This window comes from Onychostoma macrolepis, chromosome 15 (genome assembly GCF_012432095.1).
Source record: "Onychostoma macrolepis isolate SWU-2019 chromosome 15, ASM1243209v1, whole genome shotgun sequence".
Lineage (NCBI taxonomy): Eukaryota > Metazoa > Chordata > Actinopteri > Cypriniformes > Cyprinidae > Onychostoma > Onychostoma macrolepis.
The window spans coordinates 14347783-14367170 of NC_081169.1; the positions used below are offsets into that span (position 1 = coordinate 14347783).

The 19388-nt window shown below is 37.4% G+C and overlaps 1 protein-coding gene across 10 annotated transcripts in view; it reads right to left on the reverse strand.

The window, feature by feature from the left end:
- Positions 1-18915, reverse strand: part of usp2a (ubiquitin specific peptidase 2a) — a 29726-nt gene extending 10811 nt beyond the window's left edge. Inside the window, exons 1-3 of one of the 10 annotated variants that reach the window (XM_058799302.1) lie at positions 18692-18915; positions 15551-15642; positions 8345-9035 (exon numbers count right to left, since the gene is read on the reverse strand). In XM_058799302.1, the coding sequence (XP_058655285.1) occupies positions 8345-8989 (645 nt within the window). In that variant the 5' untranslated portion in view covers positions 8990-9035; positions 15551-15642; positions 18692-18915. Of the gene's footprint in view, positions 1-1280; positions 2029-8344; positions 9036-9714; positions 10136-15550; positions 15643-16000; positions 16229-18691 lie in introns of those variants that run through there. The other 9 variants (XM_058799298.1, XM_058799297.1, XM_058799301.1 and 6 more) reach the window with 9 other exon arrangements.
- Between the last annotated feature and the right edge of the window lie 473 nt (positions 18916-19388).

A 19388-nucleotide genomic window follows, 5' to 3' on the forward strand; every position in this document is an offset into this window, starting at 1 on the left:
TTAAAGAAGTCTTTTGAACTCGGACACAGTTTGTAAACCTGAATTTCCCAGGAATACTCAAGCTCCTGTGCCAAAACTTCTGTCCCATGTACCAATGTGTTAAATTAGTACAAAACACTTCATTTGGACTGTCCTATTTCAGGTAACCAAGATAAAGGCACTGCTGGTACTCCATGTCCTTCACAATCACATTATACTGGTCACACCTCCAGGGGAAGTGACTCACAAAAACTGCATAGAGAAAACCCTGTTTACACATGCTAAATATATGGGTCATTTAATATATAAGTGTCCTGATGAATATCGAAGCACATTCCGTGACGTTGAAACTAATCGGGCGTCAGATAATGAAGGCTCAGCGGCAAAGCTGATACACCAGGCCTAGTCCTGACTCCGGTGGCATGGGACGGGACTGAGATCGCTGTTGGATGCAGGAGTGAGCTCTAATGGGATTTCTGCTCATTACGTAACAACGAACAGCCATTCTGAACTGCCTCATGCGTCATTTATCAGCAGCATGCAGGTTGCTGTTGATTTATGTTGCTTCACTTAAAAAAATAATGAAGTGTGCCTTCTGGTAAACCCAATGTAAGGTGCTCTCATCGAAACCTAAACTTTCTTTTTTTTTGGACTTAAATAAGACTGCTTCATCAGTTTATCTCAAGGTGCACACCGGCATAAACATAACAGCAGTCAGTAGTTAGAATAAGCAGATGCACTGAAACAGGAAATGCAAATGCAAGATTAATTTGCATTATATAAGCAGTGACCTGTCAGAATACTGATCCCTTGCAAAGACTTAGAGAGAGCTTACTGATGGCAGTAAGTGCAATATTAATGACATCACAGCATGAACTACTTTTTAAGGCTTATTCAATGGGCCTCAATAAGCCCCATTCATGCTTTATCATTTATCCCTTAAAAATTAACTAGCATTTATTTTATGTTAATAGTACTTATTTTTATTGCTACAATCCGATGTTTTCAATCGTTAGTTAGACACTAGTAATTATTCTAGTTATAACTAGTATGTATTCAATTATTTTGTAGTATTTGTTTATTGCATACTAGTACTTGTTTTGCTACTGTTTAATATCCCATTAGTCTTAAGTAGCTATGCCATTGGTACTGTTAAGATCAGTGTTTCAAGTAGAAACTATTCACTTGACTAGTATGTATTCTAATACTTACTGGTTATCTATTATATCGATCTATTATAAAAACAGATGAATAAATGTTAATACGAATAGCCGTAATACGCCTATGAATTGTGTTCATACCTTGGCATGATTAATCAGAAGTCCAACGAATGTGGAGACCAGCATGGAGCCGGACATAGTGGAGCTTTTCCTCCGCATGTCCTGTTTTAAAAGGGGGAACGCCGTCGCAGGTGGCTCCTCTGGTATTGTAACTGTATATGAATGTCGCATGCTGGGCATATTCAATAAAACCCTTCTGCGGTGTATAAACACCAACTTTAACAAACAGCTACTATGGATGTTATCGCATCAAATATTCCAGGGTCCTTCTTCAGGTAACGTTAAGCAACTTGATCAGGAAACGACCTCTACAGCGGTGCGAGGCAGCACTGGGGACGAATAAAACATCGCGCGCTGACCGACTCACTACAATCGAAACACTATTCACAAAACAATAAACGAAGAAAGTTGTTCGCAAATGCAAAGAAGATTTCCCTCACGTGTCGAAGTAACGTTAGACAGAGGAGAGTTCTCAAATAAAAGTGAAGGCAGCGAGCTGGAGCTGTCAGATTGCAGGCTGGAGGCAGCGCGCGGATCCCTGTCTTTTCACTACAGTCCCGCCCACACGAGCCTAGCGCGCGCATCAGACGTCAGTGAGGGCAGCAGGTTAAACACGCCGCAATGAAAGAGATTTACGATAATCGTGTGGCAGTCAAGGACTTATTACTCATTTTAAATGGACCACTTTCAAACAACCCTAAAACGGAACACCCTAAATCAGTTTCAACTTTACTTACATCGAAAAGACACCGCAAAGGGTTGGTTGGGCTCTGAATTACATTTTGTTTATACTGTTGCAAAATGTAAACTATATTATCACACAGCTATGTGTGACCCTGGACCACAAAACCAGTCTTAAGTGTCAATTTTTCAAAATTGAGATTTATACATCATATGAAAGCTGAATGAATAAGCTTTCCATTGATGTATGGGTTGTTAGGATCAGACAATATTTCGCTGAGATACAACTATTTGAAAATCTGGAATCTGAGGGTGCAAAAAAATCGAAATATTGAGAAAATCGCCTTCAAAGTTGTCCAAATGAAGTTATTAGCAATGCATATCACTAATCAAAAATGAAGTTTTTATACATTTACGGTAAGAAATTTATAAAATATCTTCATGGAACATGACCTAGAAAAATTGATAATTTTGACCCATACAGTGTATTTTTGGCTATTGCTACAAATATACCCCAGCGACTTAAGACTGGGTTTGTGGTCCAGGGTCACATATATGAAATTGTGTATACAAGTATACATTCATGTCAAGAGATATATACTATGTAGCAAACTCAACTGCATGATTGTTTTTTATCATTGCGAAAATGTAAACTACATTAGCGCCCAGCTCTAATCTGCTACATGCGACTAAAGATATATGAAGATATTATAAAGATTAACAATATAATTTTCTGTGAAGCTGATTTGAAACAGTGTGTATCGTAAAAGGTGCTATACAAATACGTTTGAATTAATTTACAGCTACAGTTCTTCGACAGGAAAAATTTTATAATCAGATTGAAAATAGAACAACTGCCAAATATGGTAAAAGCAACAAAAAGTGGGACAATATGTCTAGTTTTTTGGGCTGGGTGCCATGTTCAACTCAGCTGTCGCCCCCACTACAGTATTAGAGAAGCATTAAACTTTGCCTGTAAAGGTGGCAGAAAAATTAGAACAGGGTATGAAACACAATAAACCCCAAAAGAGAAAAAACAGACTGAGGCTGTTATGCTCTTATGAGACGGTGGGTCAAATGTCATCAGCTGCAACCCAGTTCTGGATATACTGGAAACACGTAATGCAGCATGGAAGTTACCTACATGAGAACAATGTCACTTTTGAAGGCCACACTCTACATGCATCCCACAATTCTATCGACTTTAATCAAGGCAGATGCTATATTGCATTTATGCAGCTGAAAACGATGTTGAGAAGGATAGACTAGTCTTTACAATGAATACAATGAATCAACTTTTTATGACGCAGAAACATTTTTCTTTCTGGCTATGTCTTATTCACGCCATATTTCACCGAAGTTGATTTAATTGTAAAGAAAACCACAGAATGTTGAGCATGTTAATCCATGTTTATATAGAAATAGGAAGTTGGGTGACCTGTTATTGAAGTGGCATTTTATAGAGGGAGACGGATCACTGTGATCCTTCCAGTCTTATGACTAAGTCTATGTACACAGCAAACAGTAAATGAAAACACTTCCTTGACACGCTACAGAACACAACAAGGGTGAAAAGGTAAAGTAAACAGGGTGGATTAGTGCTTTTCTTGAAATGTGTAATTAGACACTTTGAATGAGTGCCAGAGATCCATCTTGGCTTTGAGCCAAATGACTTGATGTGCATCAGGGCACCACTAGTTGAATTTCATGCAAAACACAAATGCTGATTCTGCTGAAATGTTCAAAGACTCTTTAAAAAAATAAAATAAAGCAGGTGACCTGTTATGAGATGCTTTGTAAACAGCAGCACAAATTTTGGAAGCTCTAATAATGAAAGAGCATGTGATGAGTGAGTGAAATTTAACACTGCAAATCTCAGTTGCCAACATCCACACAACTTTAAACACAGGAAAACATCACAGGGACACTTTGTACTCAGAAGAAGAATTGAGTCTTCACTGGGTTTCCTCTTTAAGCACCTCATGTGAAGAGAATAAGAAGTCCCGAGCTCTCAGTGATCTCTGAGATACACTGCCAATAACCAAGTGCCAACAAGGGCCCAAAACAGGAGGCGGTTGCAGTGTTTCCCCTAGGTTTATGGCTTTGGGAGGGGGTTGTTCCGTTTTATCCCGACATAAAAATAAAGGGGATTTAATATTGATAATAACATTGAAGACATTGTATGATTATTCCTTAAAGATAAGGTTTTAATAGTTTTAGTAGTAGTAGCCTATTATATTCTGCCCAATGTCTTCAAGTGAAACCGAACTTTTATTTTGACGGGTTGCCGTGAATACCTTTACATTTCTGTGTATATGATATGAGGATAGTTTTTCTCAAATGAAACGCTCGAATGCTCATGAAGTGACTCTCAGAGCAGTTCTGGAGATGTTGTTCATGTATTTATGTCCTCATTTATTGAGAGGACAGACGTTAATATCACCGCAAGCGTCGCGCGCTTCTGTATGAGTAAACAAACCCGCGTGTCTGCGCCATACATTAACACAGAGACACGCATAAGTCATATTTAAATAGACGTTTTGCGGCTTAATATTTACAAATAGGAGTGGGAGTGTGTGCGCTTACGTTTGTGTGTGTGTGTGTGCGTGCATGCGTGCGCGCGAACCGGGGCGGAACTACGCTGTGCGCGCGATACAGAGAGCGCGACCATGTAAAGTAGAGACAGAAATGACACGCCGTCGTGTAAATAACATAAATAACATAAGGCTATTTAGTTTGTTTAATAAAAGAACAAGGTATACACTTGTTCTATAGGGAAGGTAACACTGAATGACTTCTTTTGTGGTCTGGCGCTATAGAGAAAATAAAATAAAATAAAATTAATTCGCCCCCCTAAAATAATGGTAGGGGAAACACTGCGGTTGTATCCAGTAGGTTTTGAGCCTCATCAAAACAGACGAGAAAAATTTTCAAAACTTTTTTTTTTTTTTAAAGAGGGTACTTAGGGTAATTTTGTGGAGCAGCTTACATTCTAACACACCTGTTATATAAAAAATCTTGGCGCAATGAGTAGGTAGTAGAAAACGTGACAGGAATTGTTTACTCCTGGGTTATGGAAGTGCAAAGTCTCTCTGTTTGAGACAGACTGGCATCATTAAAAAAACCGCTGAATGGAAAGAGTCAGACTGTGGCAGGGAAACTGTGTTAATGCTGGCCCAGCCATGCAAAGACTCAGTAACACTAACCTACCATTGGCTGGGAAACCACAATAGTTTAATGGTAGTCGGAGACGGGGCAAATTGTATACCTGCAGCAGCCTGTGCTTTTCCTCACACTGGTAAAACTGATTTGGTCAGCAAAAATACTCTGGATAAACCAGAATAAGGACACAGAAATGTTAGGCCAGAAATACACACTACACAAGTACGCAAAGGCACTCACTGCAAGTGCGCAATCCCGCACACCTAATGTTTGTTCTAGCATTACTGTGGTGGTAACAAACGTCAGTACTCATGGGGCCGATAGTGTTACCCTCAAATGTACCTGTGCCAATGCACTGAATCTGTTAGCTATTCAGTTAGCTGGAAACATGTTAACAGTTTAACGGTAACTGGTTAGTAGTTTAAGGTTGTGCACCATTCAGAACTTAACTGAGAAAGTTTTTTTGTTTTTTATAATCAAATTCAATTCCTCAATCAGAATTGAATTTTAGTCGAGGTAGCAAAAAGGAACTAGAATTTAATTTAGATTTGAATGCAAGGAAGCAGAACTACAATGAATTGAAATTCCAAGAAAAAAAGTTAAGAAAAAAGTATTTACTTTGAAGATTGTATTGACCTTACAGACAGGAAGGAAGAACTCTTCATTTCATGGAAACTATTATTTTTAAATTCCAATTTAGTAAACTCCACTTCCTGTCATTCTCATTAATTGATTAATAAATTTAAAACTTTTAAATTCAAGATCTGATAAATGGTCATAGAAAAAGAGAGTTTACACTACTGTTCACTATAGCACCCCTTTTGGCAACACTGTGAATGCACTGCTTAAAGGGGTCATGAATTGAAAATTCCCTTGATCTTTTGATTTAATAGGTCACTGTAATATAAAAACATCCTGCAAGTTTCAGAACTCAAAACTTTGTTGTTAGTCTAAAAACAGCTTTTATTGCAGGCAGTCTGCCAAAACAACAGCTTGTGGAATGTTCCACTCTATAATGTAATAGTGTGATAAGCACCGCCTCCGCGGAAGAAGATCAACGCCTGCTTCGAAATTACTGCCTGTTTAGCCCCGCCCACCAATTCGCACATGTAGTGTTCACAAGAGAGGCGAACGTGCAGGTCTATGCAGAAACTATAAAGATGGCTCCCAAGGCAACAAGATGCTGTGTGCAGTGCCAAGTTGAGGAAAAAACTGTGTTTGCGTTGCCTTCCTTCTGATGTCGCAACACAATTGTGAGTAACTGTGGTCACTATTGCTTTGTCTATTCTTACAGATTGTTTGATATGTATTGAGTTATTTATGCGTTTTAAACCTAAATCACAGCGGTGTCCATCTATGATTGAATGAATGTACACTGTTAACTAATCATAGCAGTGGGCATTTACTTCTGAGTCTACAATCCACCACACCTATTCAAACAGAGCGTTCTGATGAGGGGGGTTAAAAAGAGGACAGAAAAATAAGTCATTACTTCTAAATTATGATGTTTTTGATGTAAAAATCTTGATAACATAAGTGCAAAATAAAAAGCAAGGGCAGTTCATGACCCCTTTAAATGCACAGCTATCCTATATTCCATGGTTCAAATATATATATATATATATATATATATATATATATATATATATATATATATATATATATACATTGCTCCATTACAAAAGTAATAAAATCTCCAGTCTGGCTGTCTTGAACCCTTTAGGGTAGTGCTGAAAGAATTATAGTGCATATCTTCTAATTCTTGCATTTGTCCACAGTAGCCTGGTTTATCACAGCATAAATGGCTGGAATATCTGGAGCATTAGTGTGATAATTAAATTGAGTTGACAAAAGCACTCAGACTTACACTCGCTGAGCTGATTAGTTTCTGGAATTCTCAGGTGTAAACTTAAATGATTAGTCTAGACTACATTCAAGTCAGACAGACCTTACTGCGCAGCAGTGCTCATTTAGCCTGGGCTCCCTTGTTGAGCAGTACCTTAATTAATGACATAAACAGCAACTAATTTAAAAGAATAGCCACAGACTGTATTCCACAGAGGTTTTTTTTTTTTTAGCATAATTTTTAGCATAATGTAAGCAGACATTTTAATTCATCATTAGAAGCACTGTGAATCCAACATAAGCACATTAAACACATTCTGTATAACTTCAATGGCAAAACTTGGATATGGATATGTTTAGAATAACATAATAGCATACTATATATTTCATAGTATACCCTGTAATGTATACTGATTATATATAAAAGGTTCATTCATGACTTTCTAAAAAATATCTTTTTGCCCTTTTAATACATTTTGAGTACAAATGTCATTAATGAAGGGGATGTTAAAAATCACAGCTGATATTTTTTTGAGTTCATTTGTTAAACAGGAAACGAAAGGCCAAGTAGAGCACATTGCATCATGGGTTGCACGATTTGGGAAAAAAAAATAAAATAAATGTAATTAAGATAAAAAATGTGATTGCGATAAAAAAGCTCCAGGTATGCTATGCTTGTTTGTGGGGCTGCGAAATTTGGTCCAAAATTTAGTAATTAGGCTATATATCCATATGTCTATAATAATAACAACAATAGTAATTAGTATAGTATTACTAAATAAAAAATGTTAAAGAAAATGAAATATTGTAATATTTCACTGTACAAACTTTATTTAAGAATATATATATATATATATATATATATAAAAATATAATGATAATAATAGATAGAAAATAATAGAATAATAAATTTGATCTTACAGTAAACTGTAAAAATCAACAATAACGCTTATTGTGGTCTTCATTTTCAAACGTTAAACCATCAAGTTATTATTTTGGCAGAAAACTGCAGGGAGCTGACAGTGCCATGTTTCCCTATTTAATTAATTAAACTGCAGTTACTGATAATTACACCAAGCCATATATGTCCCGATCTAGTAGAAGAGTTTTTATGTTAGTATGGTATTCTAAATATACCTGACCACATCAATCATTTTATCTGCAACTTCCTAAGATGAGTTCACTTATATCACAAGAGACACTAGAATCACAGCTGAACGTTACACATTCCTTACACCTCTCAGCACAAACTCTCTGAGTTTCAGAAGGGCACTTGTGTAACACTTGAGAAAGGAGAGTGATGCAAAATTAAGGATCAGTGAAAAACACAATACTAGCATAAGCGTGTTATGGAAATAAATGGGTACTGTCCAACGAGAAAACATAAATGCTCTTACCAAGGACTCTCTGACTGGTGAGGTGGAGCGATAGCTGGAGGAGAATCGGCTGCTGCTGCTCTTCAGGCCATCCTGCGTGGAGCTCCGTGAGAGGCCGTAGCTGGAGCGAGTGCTACTGTAGGAGTCAGATACGTCAGTGCCTCGGCTCTGGTAGGACTGCTTCAGGCCACTGCCTCTGGACGTCTCGCTCAGGCCCAGAGCTGACAGATCGTGCGTCAAATCGCTCTGACTCACCGACTTCCTGCGACTGAGGGAGATGCTGGAGGACACGGGTGAGGAGGAGAGGTAGCTGGTGGGCGCTGGAGAGTAGCTGTAGCTGCTGTATCCCGAGCCTCCATTGAGGCCCGAGCTATAGCCCTTAGCCGGTGTGCGGCTCAGGCTCTCGCTGCGCCGGCCGCCCAGCAAATCGGTGCGAGGGATAGGCCGACCCCGGTCCGGCTCGGACGAAGAGCTGTAGTTGCGGGAGCGGGAGGCGCTTGAGCTCAGGTAGCTTGAGGAGGAGTAGCCTGAGGAGGAGCTCTTATAGGGCAGCTTGTCCCGCTCGTAGGAGCCCAGCGACGGGGTCAGGGAGGAGCCATATGAACTGTAGTGACTGGTATAGGAAGAGCCGGCATAGCGCTTCGCCGTAGAGGAGACACGAGACATGCTGGGAGCTCAGCTGGACGTGAGGTGATTTCAGGCTGCATGGACTCTGAACGGAAGGAGAAAATGTGTTGCATTAAAATTCTGGCCAATACAGATAAACCCACAATTATTTTCCATGTTAAATTCGGCATTAAATGAAAATCTGTTTACTAAATGTATGTTGTTGATCTTGTGAACAATTTAATACATGCATACTTCATTTTTTTTGACCTTGTAGCTTTCAATCAACATGTCATAACTGGATCTTCCGGGTGAAATGACAGACCTCACTGATGATGACAGTCAAAACTAAAATTATTCAGACACCAGATATAATTTTTTTTTAGTGGTTGCAGAACACTATAGTTCATTTATGTAAGTGAGGATAGCAAAATAAAGTAAACTGTGACATATTATACCCAAAAAATATTCATACAGTGGACTGCCAGTAAAACCTGATAAAAATTTGGGACCAAAAATTATTCAGACACTTTGACCTGACCATGTTTTGCTTAAGCGTTTTTTCTTTAATTGCTAATGCAAACTTTTTAAAGGAAGGAAAGAAAAAGGAAAGGACGTGACGTGCACACACACCCGGAGCAGTGGGCAGCCATTTGTTGTCATATTTTATTATCATTTTCTAAACTATAGTGAATAACCTGTGATGATGTGAGAAATGTTGAAGGTGTCTGAATAAATTTTGATTTGACTGACTTCTCCAATCATTTTGTCCACTTAAAACCCACCCCTTCTTTACAAATGACTGCAAGCTTGCCTCCATCCAATCAACCGGTGGGTTGAACCAAGTCCTTCCACAACATTTTTTTCTTTTTGATGATCCATTTTACTCGGATATGTCACAATACAGAAGAAAACATCTGTTACTACTTCAGTCACATTGTGATTTAATAACTGTTAAAGGTCAGATATTAAAATTCTACACTATTGTGTCTGAATAAAATGAAACAAAAAATCTAAATTGTTTTGAATACTAAACTAAAATAGTTTGGAATAATATAAGTGAATTTAGGCATCAAAACATTATAATGTACAGGATGAAAAATAGATATTAATTTTGAGACACGCTAAAGATTACATTTAACAGTATTATCAGTAAGATCAGTATTCTGATCTTGATCTAAAAAAAAAGTTCTCCCACTTAGAAATCATGGAGGGGTCTGAAATTGTCATCGTAGGTGCATGTCCACTGTGAGAGACATAATCCAGAAATCACAATGTATGATTTTTTTTAACTATTTATTTGTATGATACAGCTGCAAATAAGTATTTGAACACCTGTCTATCAGCTAGAATTCTGACCCTCAAAGACCTGTTAGTCTGCCTTTAAAATGTCCACCTCCACTCCATTTATTATCCTAAATTAGATGCACCTGTTTGAGGTCGTTAGCTGCATAAAGACACCTGTCCACCTGGGGCTCCATGCAAGATCTCACCTCGTGGGGTCTCAATGATCCTAAGAAAGGTGAGAAATCAGCCCAGAACTACACGGGAGGAGCTGGTCAATGACCTGAAAAGAGCTGGGACCACCGTTTCCAAGGTTACTGTTGGTAATACACTAAGACGTCATGGTTTGAAATCATGCATGGCACGGAAGGTTCCCCTGCTTAAACCAGCACATGTCCAGGCCCGACTTAAGTTTGCCAATGACCATTTGGATGATCCAGAGGTCATGGGAGAAAGTCATGTGGTCAGATGAGACCAAAATAGAACTTTTGGTCATAATTCCACTAAACGTGTTTGGAGGAAGAAGAATGATGAGTACCATCCAAGAACACCATCCCTACTGTGAAGCATGGGGTGGTAGCATCATGCTTTGGGGTGTTTTTCTGCACATGGGACAGGCGACTGCACTGTATTAAGGAGAGGATGACCGGGGCCATGTATTGCGAGATTTTGGGGAACAACCTCCTTCCCTCAGTTAGAGCATTGAAGATGGGTCGAGGCTGGGTCTTCCAACATGACAATGACCCGAAGCACACAGCCAGGATAACCAAGGAGTGGCTCTGTAAGAAGCATATCAAGGTTCTGGCGTGGCCTAGCCAGTCTCAGACCTAAACCCAATAGAGAATCTTTGGAGGAGCTCAAACTCCGTGTTTCTCAGCGACAGGCCAGAAACCTGACTGATCTAGAGAAGATCTGTGTGGAGGTGGGCCAAAATCCCTCCTGCAGTGTGTGCAAACCTGGTGAAAAACTACAGGAAGCGTTTGACCTCTGTAATTGCAAACAAAGGCTACTGTACCAAATATTAACATTGATTTTCTCAGGTGTTCAAATACTTATTTGCAGCTGTATCATACAAATAAATAGTTAAAAATCATACATTGTGATTTCTGGATTTTTTTTAGATTATGTCTCTCACAGTGGACATGCACCTCGATGACAATTTCAGACCCCTCCATGATTTCTAAGTGGGAGAACTTGCAAAATAGCAGGGTGTTCAAATACTTATTTTCCTCACTGTATATACTGCTTTTATATAGTTATGTTATCAGTTTCATATATGTGACCCTGGACCACAAAACCAGTCTTAAGTCGCTGGGGTATATTTGTAGCAATAGCCAAAAATACATTGTATGGGTCAAAATGATTGGTTTTTCTTTTATGCCAAAAATCATTAGGACATTAATTAAAGATCATGTTCCATGAAGATATTTTGTAAATTTCCTACTGTAAATATATCAAAACTTCATTTTTGATTAGTAATATGCATGGCTATGAACTTCATTTGGACAACTTTAAAGGCGATTTTTTCAATATTTTGATGTTTTTGCACCCTCAGATTTTCAAATAGTTGTATCCAAGCCAAATATTGCCTGATCCTAACAAACCATACATCAATGGAAAGCTTTCGAAAAATTGACCCTTATGACTGGTTTTGTGGTCCAGGGTCACATATCATGATATATAAGGAAAATATGGAGAAAAACATCACCCCAGTTTTATTCAGTGGACCAAACTGTGCAAAGAATATGCAATTTTGTGCCGTTGCTGATATTTATATGGCCAAAAAGTAATATGTAATTCTGTTAGCATGTAGTAGATTGTGTGCAACAGGTTTTTCAGCAAAGTTATGTTGATAATTTAGAGGCCTAAGAAATTTGCATAAATATCGTGCAGTAGGCTCACTATGATTAAGTGATTAATTACTTCTAAATTCAGATTTATAATACAATTAAATATCCATTAACAGCCAACACAGATTGTAAAATATATATAAATATACTGTATATATATATATATATATATATTTTTTTTTTTTTTAATATATATATATATATATTTTTTTTTCAGCTGATAACCAAAATGGTACAGACATATGTGCATCCATAGCTGTTATGTATAAATATAATAAATTTTTATAATTATTTTTAAGTGCACTCTGTGTGAAAGTGAAAAAGTTCAAACACTTTTGTCAAAGTGGCCCCATCTGACATCTACACTGACTGATGAGATATTAATCATTTTAGCTCATATCAACCAACAACCTCAAAAATGCCTCAAAATCCCACACACCGAAGGTCGGCGGTTTCATTACGTTTGTATTTCAGCCTTAGGGAAAAAGTGTCTCTGTTCAGTTGGGCAATTTCAGTCAAAATGGTAGGGTATAAACACTACCTGTTATGAATTTTGAATGACTCTGTGTCATGCCCTGAGGTCTCTTGTGTTCTGTGCGCTTGATCCTGAAAACATATTCGATGAGTAGCAGCATGTGACTCTTGTCCAAACACAGCACACACACTGTGAGGGGTGCGTATTATGCAACCTACGGGGGCTTCACTGCTAGCACGGGACCCTGAATGAAGCTGGCGAACAAAATGAGTGCCATTGTTTTTTAGCCCGAGCGCAGCACTGAGGACCCCGCTGTTTGAATGAAACAAGAGAGCCCCCAGAGCCGGGCCGTGTGTTATGGTGGCACAGTTTGTTCTCGTGGAGAGACGGGCTCTTGTTCACAAGGCAGTGCAGCGTCTGAATAAATAAAAGTATCTGGTGTTGTTGATCCGTGTTGGGTTCAGTGCGATGGCTCTTATTTCTTTAATCTGTCTCTCTGCGCACTCTCTCTCTCTCTCCCTCTCTGAGTTCAGCGTTCACAGATGCATCAATAATTCAACACGTAGATCTAGGGTAGGCTGCACGCTGGAGGCAGTCCAAAGCACATGGCAGACCGACGCTAACATGCTTTCACCAGACAAGAACTCTTAAGACAGTTGTCCACTGCTTTCACATTGTGTTCCCTCTCTTTGCCCACAATAACAATAGCCACCAGAACCCTACCATATGGTATATATGGAGCCCTACCACGACAAACTAGTCTAGAAAAAGAGGTAGTAGGCACATTTAGTTTGTGCTGCACTTCATTAATAGATGAGGTGGAAACTGATTAACAATCAAAGAAATGCAGACTTGGCAAGCTTAACTGAGGCAATGTTTTGACCAACTTGGCAACTTCTTGCCTACAAATTTGAGCTATATATTAAAAATAAAATCATAGTAACTGATGGTAGAGGACATGGGTATAATTAACTATTATTAATAATATTTTTTCTCTTTATTTATTACTCTGTATTCATATTTTTCCATTAATAATATTAAATATTACATTTAAATTACATTTACAAGTAAGAACCTTGTGAATAAGCTATATTTCAGAGAAAACATTTTCTGATATGAGGTGATCACAAGAAAGTTTGTCAAGGTTTCAGAAAGATTTTAAAAATATTTTTAAAACAAGTTTCTTATGCTCACCAAGCTTGGATTTGTTTGATTTAAAAAAACAAAAAACAAAAAAAAAAACAGTGATATTGTAAAACATTACATTATTAAAAACTAACTGCTTTCTATTTTAATATATTTTAAATGTAATTTATTCCTGTGATGCAAAGCTGAATTCTCAGCATCATTAGTCTTCAGTGTCACGTGATTCTTCAGAAAACAATTTAATATGCTGATTTGCTGCTCAAGAAACATTTATTATTATTATCAATGCTGGAAACAGTTGTGCTGCTTAATATTTTGTGAAAACATTTTTATACATTTTTTTTTAGCATTTATTTGTCTTTACTCCCATTTTGATCAATTTCATGCACACTTGCTGAACAAAAGTATTAATTTTGTTAAAAACTTTTGAACAAAATTGTATGTCACTTAATAAATATAAATACGCTTTATCTATTTAGCTAAATCATAGAAGCAGGCTCTGTTGTCTGTAGTCGTCATCTGTCAGAAATATTAGCAATGAATTACTAGCTTTCATTTTTAACCAAATTAAACAATCTTTTTAGTAGAATGAGATTGGACTTAGTGTGTGTGATTTTAATTTTTTTTTTAAGTATTACAATACTAACATTTCTCACAGACGGTTGGTTCAGTATGAAGTCAGTGGGGGTTTAATCAGTGGTCAGGGTCTGAGCTGTGGGAGCGTCTCTGGCTGTAAGCATGTGACAGGTGAGGACTCAGCCCCGTGATGCCTGACAGACATCCACACTTGCATTCATGCTGATAGACGTGCTGTCATTACGTGCACACCACCACTGCTACTTAACATTCACATCTAACTCGTCACAACACCTACTTTTAGCTCTTCAGCATTTGGAAAGCTATGAAAGCCGCTTTCCACCTCAGAGTAAAAAAAATAAAAAAGTGACTTAACAGTTCAATGTAACATTTAATGTAAATGTTAGCCACACAATTACATTTGTGTCTGTTACTCTGACACAGAAACATGCCTCCATAGAAACCAATATGCACTAAGGATTGCAAAGAGGCATCAAAAAAGCAATACAAATATCCTGAAAACAGTTTAGCTGTGACAAGAGCTGAATAACTTCAAATATCAGAACTGATCTCCAGGAAGCCACCGTGACATTGAACCGTCCTAAAAAAATCTGAAACTTGTGCAGGTGTTTGTGTTAGCAACACCAACAATATGCTGAAGACTTGAGGCAAAGTCTTGGGTACAGCTATATTTACCCTGAAATGTGAGCAGATAAGAGCTCAGTGGCCAAACTGACGCCTCAGCCACCCCCCCTCATATGACCAAAAGCAATCTGGCAAGACTTGCCTCTCAACAATACTCAGTCTGCCAAACCAAACTCAAAATCTACCCTTTCTATCCGCAGCTATGTTGCATGAATCAGACTTGCACTGGTCTAGCATTTATTTTCAAAGCTTATTTGATCTGGAAAGACAATATCAGACCAAATTTTAAAGGCAGCAGGTCATTCCAGGTTTTTAAATCATTTACAGCGAGCGTATACAACCTGAATAAGGAATGTGGAACACAGATTTTGTAACAGACTGAAATTAGGGCCACTGTCTATGAAAAGGAGACAATGGGGATTAACGTGAGCAACTGAAATTGCAAATCAGGTGTAGAGACACACAAAACTGCTTTGGTGTTTTTTCATTTCAAAAGATGAACCCAATAACTTGCACTGGATTAACGCTCCCTAAAAATCTTCAGAGACAAACTGCAACCCTGTATGTTGTTTGTAAGTGCACAGCACTCTCTCGGTATCATGTGTGCAAAGTGCGCTAGCAGGTGGGTGTTAGGTTCAGGGGTACCTACTGTAAGTAGAGCCGATCTCGGTTCTAGAGGACGGAAAAACAGAGGTGGCGGTTCATTATACCTCACATACACCGTTCAATGTTCAAACCTAAAAAGACAACAAAAATACAGAAGAGGGTTTAGGAACATTTGGTGAAGGCAGTATTTATAAAATAAAATATACAGCTTAATTTAAAAATGGTCATACAATAAATATATAAAAGCACACCAAGTACTAGAGAAATAAAAAGGAAACAGGCCTATATAAAGCCTATAAGACATACAAAATATAAAAGCATTTATGAGAGCATCTTTTAAAATTGCGCTAACAAATGTTCAGTATTCCTATGCATCAGTTTAAACGTCAGACTGTCATAACAATCCAGACCCTGGTTACGCTGAACGGCTAACAATAGAGAACCTAACAATTGATGACTTGAGAATGTCATGCGCTCTCCCCCACAAACCTCACAGCATTGGATAGCAGTCAAAACAGCTTAAAGTTAAAGAAAAGAGCGAGTCATTTGGAGAAGACGCTCACCAGTAGTATATTCCATGGACAGCGTGTTGCTTTGGAGGCTGTAGCTCCAGAGTGAGAGGACCAGGGAAGGATTGCATGAGCAGAGTGATCCAGAATGCTAGAGCTCATATTACTGAGCTGGTAAATATAGCAATTGCCTATGACCTCTCTGGGTCATTCAACACTCCTGCATTCCAATTTGTACTTAAAGGAATCACATTAAGACTTTTTATGGGCAGGACTGGGTTTACAATATGATTATAATAAATATTTACAGTTAAAGCTTATTTATATAAACATTAAATATTTATATACTTTTCTATATTTCTATAAAATAAATATAAAATTTTATATAAGACATGTTTTTATATTTATATATGTATTATATTTTATTTATGTACTTACATAACATTAACATTTTGTAACATTAGGGCCACTGTCTACAAAAAGAAGACAATGAAATCAAAAAACACTGGAATTAACATGTAAAACTAAAATGGCAAATCAGGTGTGTAGACACTCAAAACTGGATTTATTTATTTTTCAAAAGGTGAACCCATTGACTTTGGATTAATACTCTAAAAATCTCTACAGAAAAATTGCATTTTTGTTTCTTTTTAATTATTCTATATAAATTGTATATAATTAAACATTTTATGTTTATAAAAAATAAAATTGTACATGCAATATATTTAATAATTAAAATATGAAATTAAGAAGCTACTTCTCAAGATACTGCTTGTTTAGCTGGTCTTAATATCCCAATAACTGAAGAACAGATTCATTGGCAAAGGTCAATAAAAGCCAGTCAGGATAAATATGGGAGGGTAACTGATGAGTAATCATCAGAGAGTTTAATAATTTAGCAATTATGGGAGATTGTAACTTACATAAGTAACCACCCACACCCACATGACTTACTGTAATACTACTAAAACAAACATCTTAGATTTGATAGCTTATGTAACAACAAAATTATAATGCAGCCTACCTGCAAGTTTTAAGAAAAAAATAAAAAATACTGCTGAGACTTGATCAAGTCTGGCTTGGATTTAATAGGAGACTGGGGGTGTTGTAACATTAACCCATTTAATCCCAAATTTTTCCCAGACATGAAAATATCCAAATGATTAGTAACCTTTTGAAATAATCAAGAATTATTTTTTTAATTTTTTGGAAAAGTGTGTGAAAAATTGTGTTTTATATTCGGTCACAATAGTGACCGGTGGGATATGGTGAGTACTGAAATCACATATTTCTGCAGTCATAAAAATTGTTATATATCTTAGCTCAGCTATTTTTTTTTCTAAAATATAACATCAAATTTTTATATCAATGCTACAAGTATTACAACATCATTATTGTAAACTTTTTCTAACATTTGAATTTTTAATTTAGTGCAACATTTTGTCATTGCAACATTTTATTGTCATTTTCACTAGTAACTGCCATTGGATTATATTGTAAAATAAAGTTCACCGTTATCCCACCGGTCACTATTGTGACCATCAACATGTTACTCACTCTATGACCACACGCAACAAAACTGAATATATGCAAATGCATATATTAATACTAGACACCCTAAAGATAATATGTACCAAAAATCTTTGTCATATCTTTATATTAACATACTTTACTAGCCTTTCGTTTTGGAGCTTTGATGCATCCATCATCTGCTCAAGGTGCAAACAGGAAATAAACTGCTCTGGCCATGTGACAATTTGCACTAATCATGTGAAACTGCACATATTTAATTGAGACCCTTTATTTTTTTCCATATTTGCAGGAAGTGCGCTAAAACATCAGTCGGTACGGTTTGTATTGCTTTATTATAACTGAAAAACTTTTTTTTGTAACGCCATCAGTTTCACCTCTACATCTGTGTAAAATATTAAGGACCTATAATCTCATAATTGTGGCAAATGCAAGAATATTAACTGTCCCATTTTATTTAACTTTATTCAATCTTATTATTTCACGTCTTTCTTTTTTGTCACTGTAATACTTTTACAACTGATCCTGATGGTGGGGTAGGTTGTAATAACGCTGCATGTCACCAATTTTATGAATAAGTAGTATTTATAAACTACTTTAACTAGAAGCAGACAAATAAGGTAAAATCAAGGTTTGAGACAGCGCCAAAACAAAAAGGGGGTAACAAAATGTTACACACACACACACTGCCCAGTCTCCCGTACTTTAGCAGCGTGGTCACGTGATCGAGCTGCAGTGTACAGCGCTACATCACTAAACTTCACCAAGAAGCCTGCTTCTGGATAAACAAAACATAACCCGAGCACTCTGAATAAATGTTAAGTTTATAATACAATTACCTTAAAAAGGGAGAGACTGCAGCAGACCGACGTACACGGTACTAAATATTTATTTAAAACAAAAAGACTTTGCATTTATATGAATACATTCAATCTGCAGGACTGGGTCTGAAGAATTAAATACCCTTTCTCGCGATTTACCGCTGCAGAACAGCGTCATTTCATACATTTATACGCAAGACAGCTCGCCGGCCGATGTTATGTAATTAGTGAAACGTCCAGAAGCTTCCAAATCGGGCGAGTAAATCAGTGGGAACGGCGAAGCGAGAATGTGCAGTGCGAGCATTCATAGCATTACTCACCGGAGTGAGCGAGACCATCCTCCTCTCCCCTCGCTCCTTCAGGGACGAGCCCACTGTGAGTGAGACTTCCACGCAAGCCACTTTGAACTCTTGCAGCCGATACACGATAGTTCACTGATGCTCTTCAACACAATATAAATAAGAACCGAGGCATTTTGGTAGTTTCTGTCCTTGTAATATGCCAAGCTCTTGACTTGTAGTCAAAAAACGGTCGCTCACTTTACGGTGACGTCTGAGAGCGTTTCTTTCATCCGATTGGTTAATTCTGCTCTCGAACGTCATCACATAGCCACCCCCCACACTGTCGCCCTGGCGACGGGAATAAACACTTTTGAGATGAGAGAGCTTGGTGCGTTTTAAAGGGATAGGTTACACACACACACACACAAACACACACACACACACACAAAATAAATAAATAAAAAAAAAAAAAAACTCTGTATCATTTTACTCACGTTGCTCCAAAAATGTTTGACTTTCTTTCTCACATGGAACACAAAAGGAAATGTTAGGCAGAATGATATACACACGTTATATATATGAATATTTTTGAAACAATGCTAAACAGAAACATGCTAGAGTGTGGACCTAAAAACAAAATAACATTAAACATATTCGGGGGAAAAAATGGCAATGACTGCAATGTTGTTAAGTAAATTCATTAACCGATTTAGTTAACTTAAATAAAATAAATATA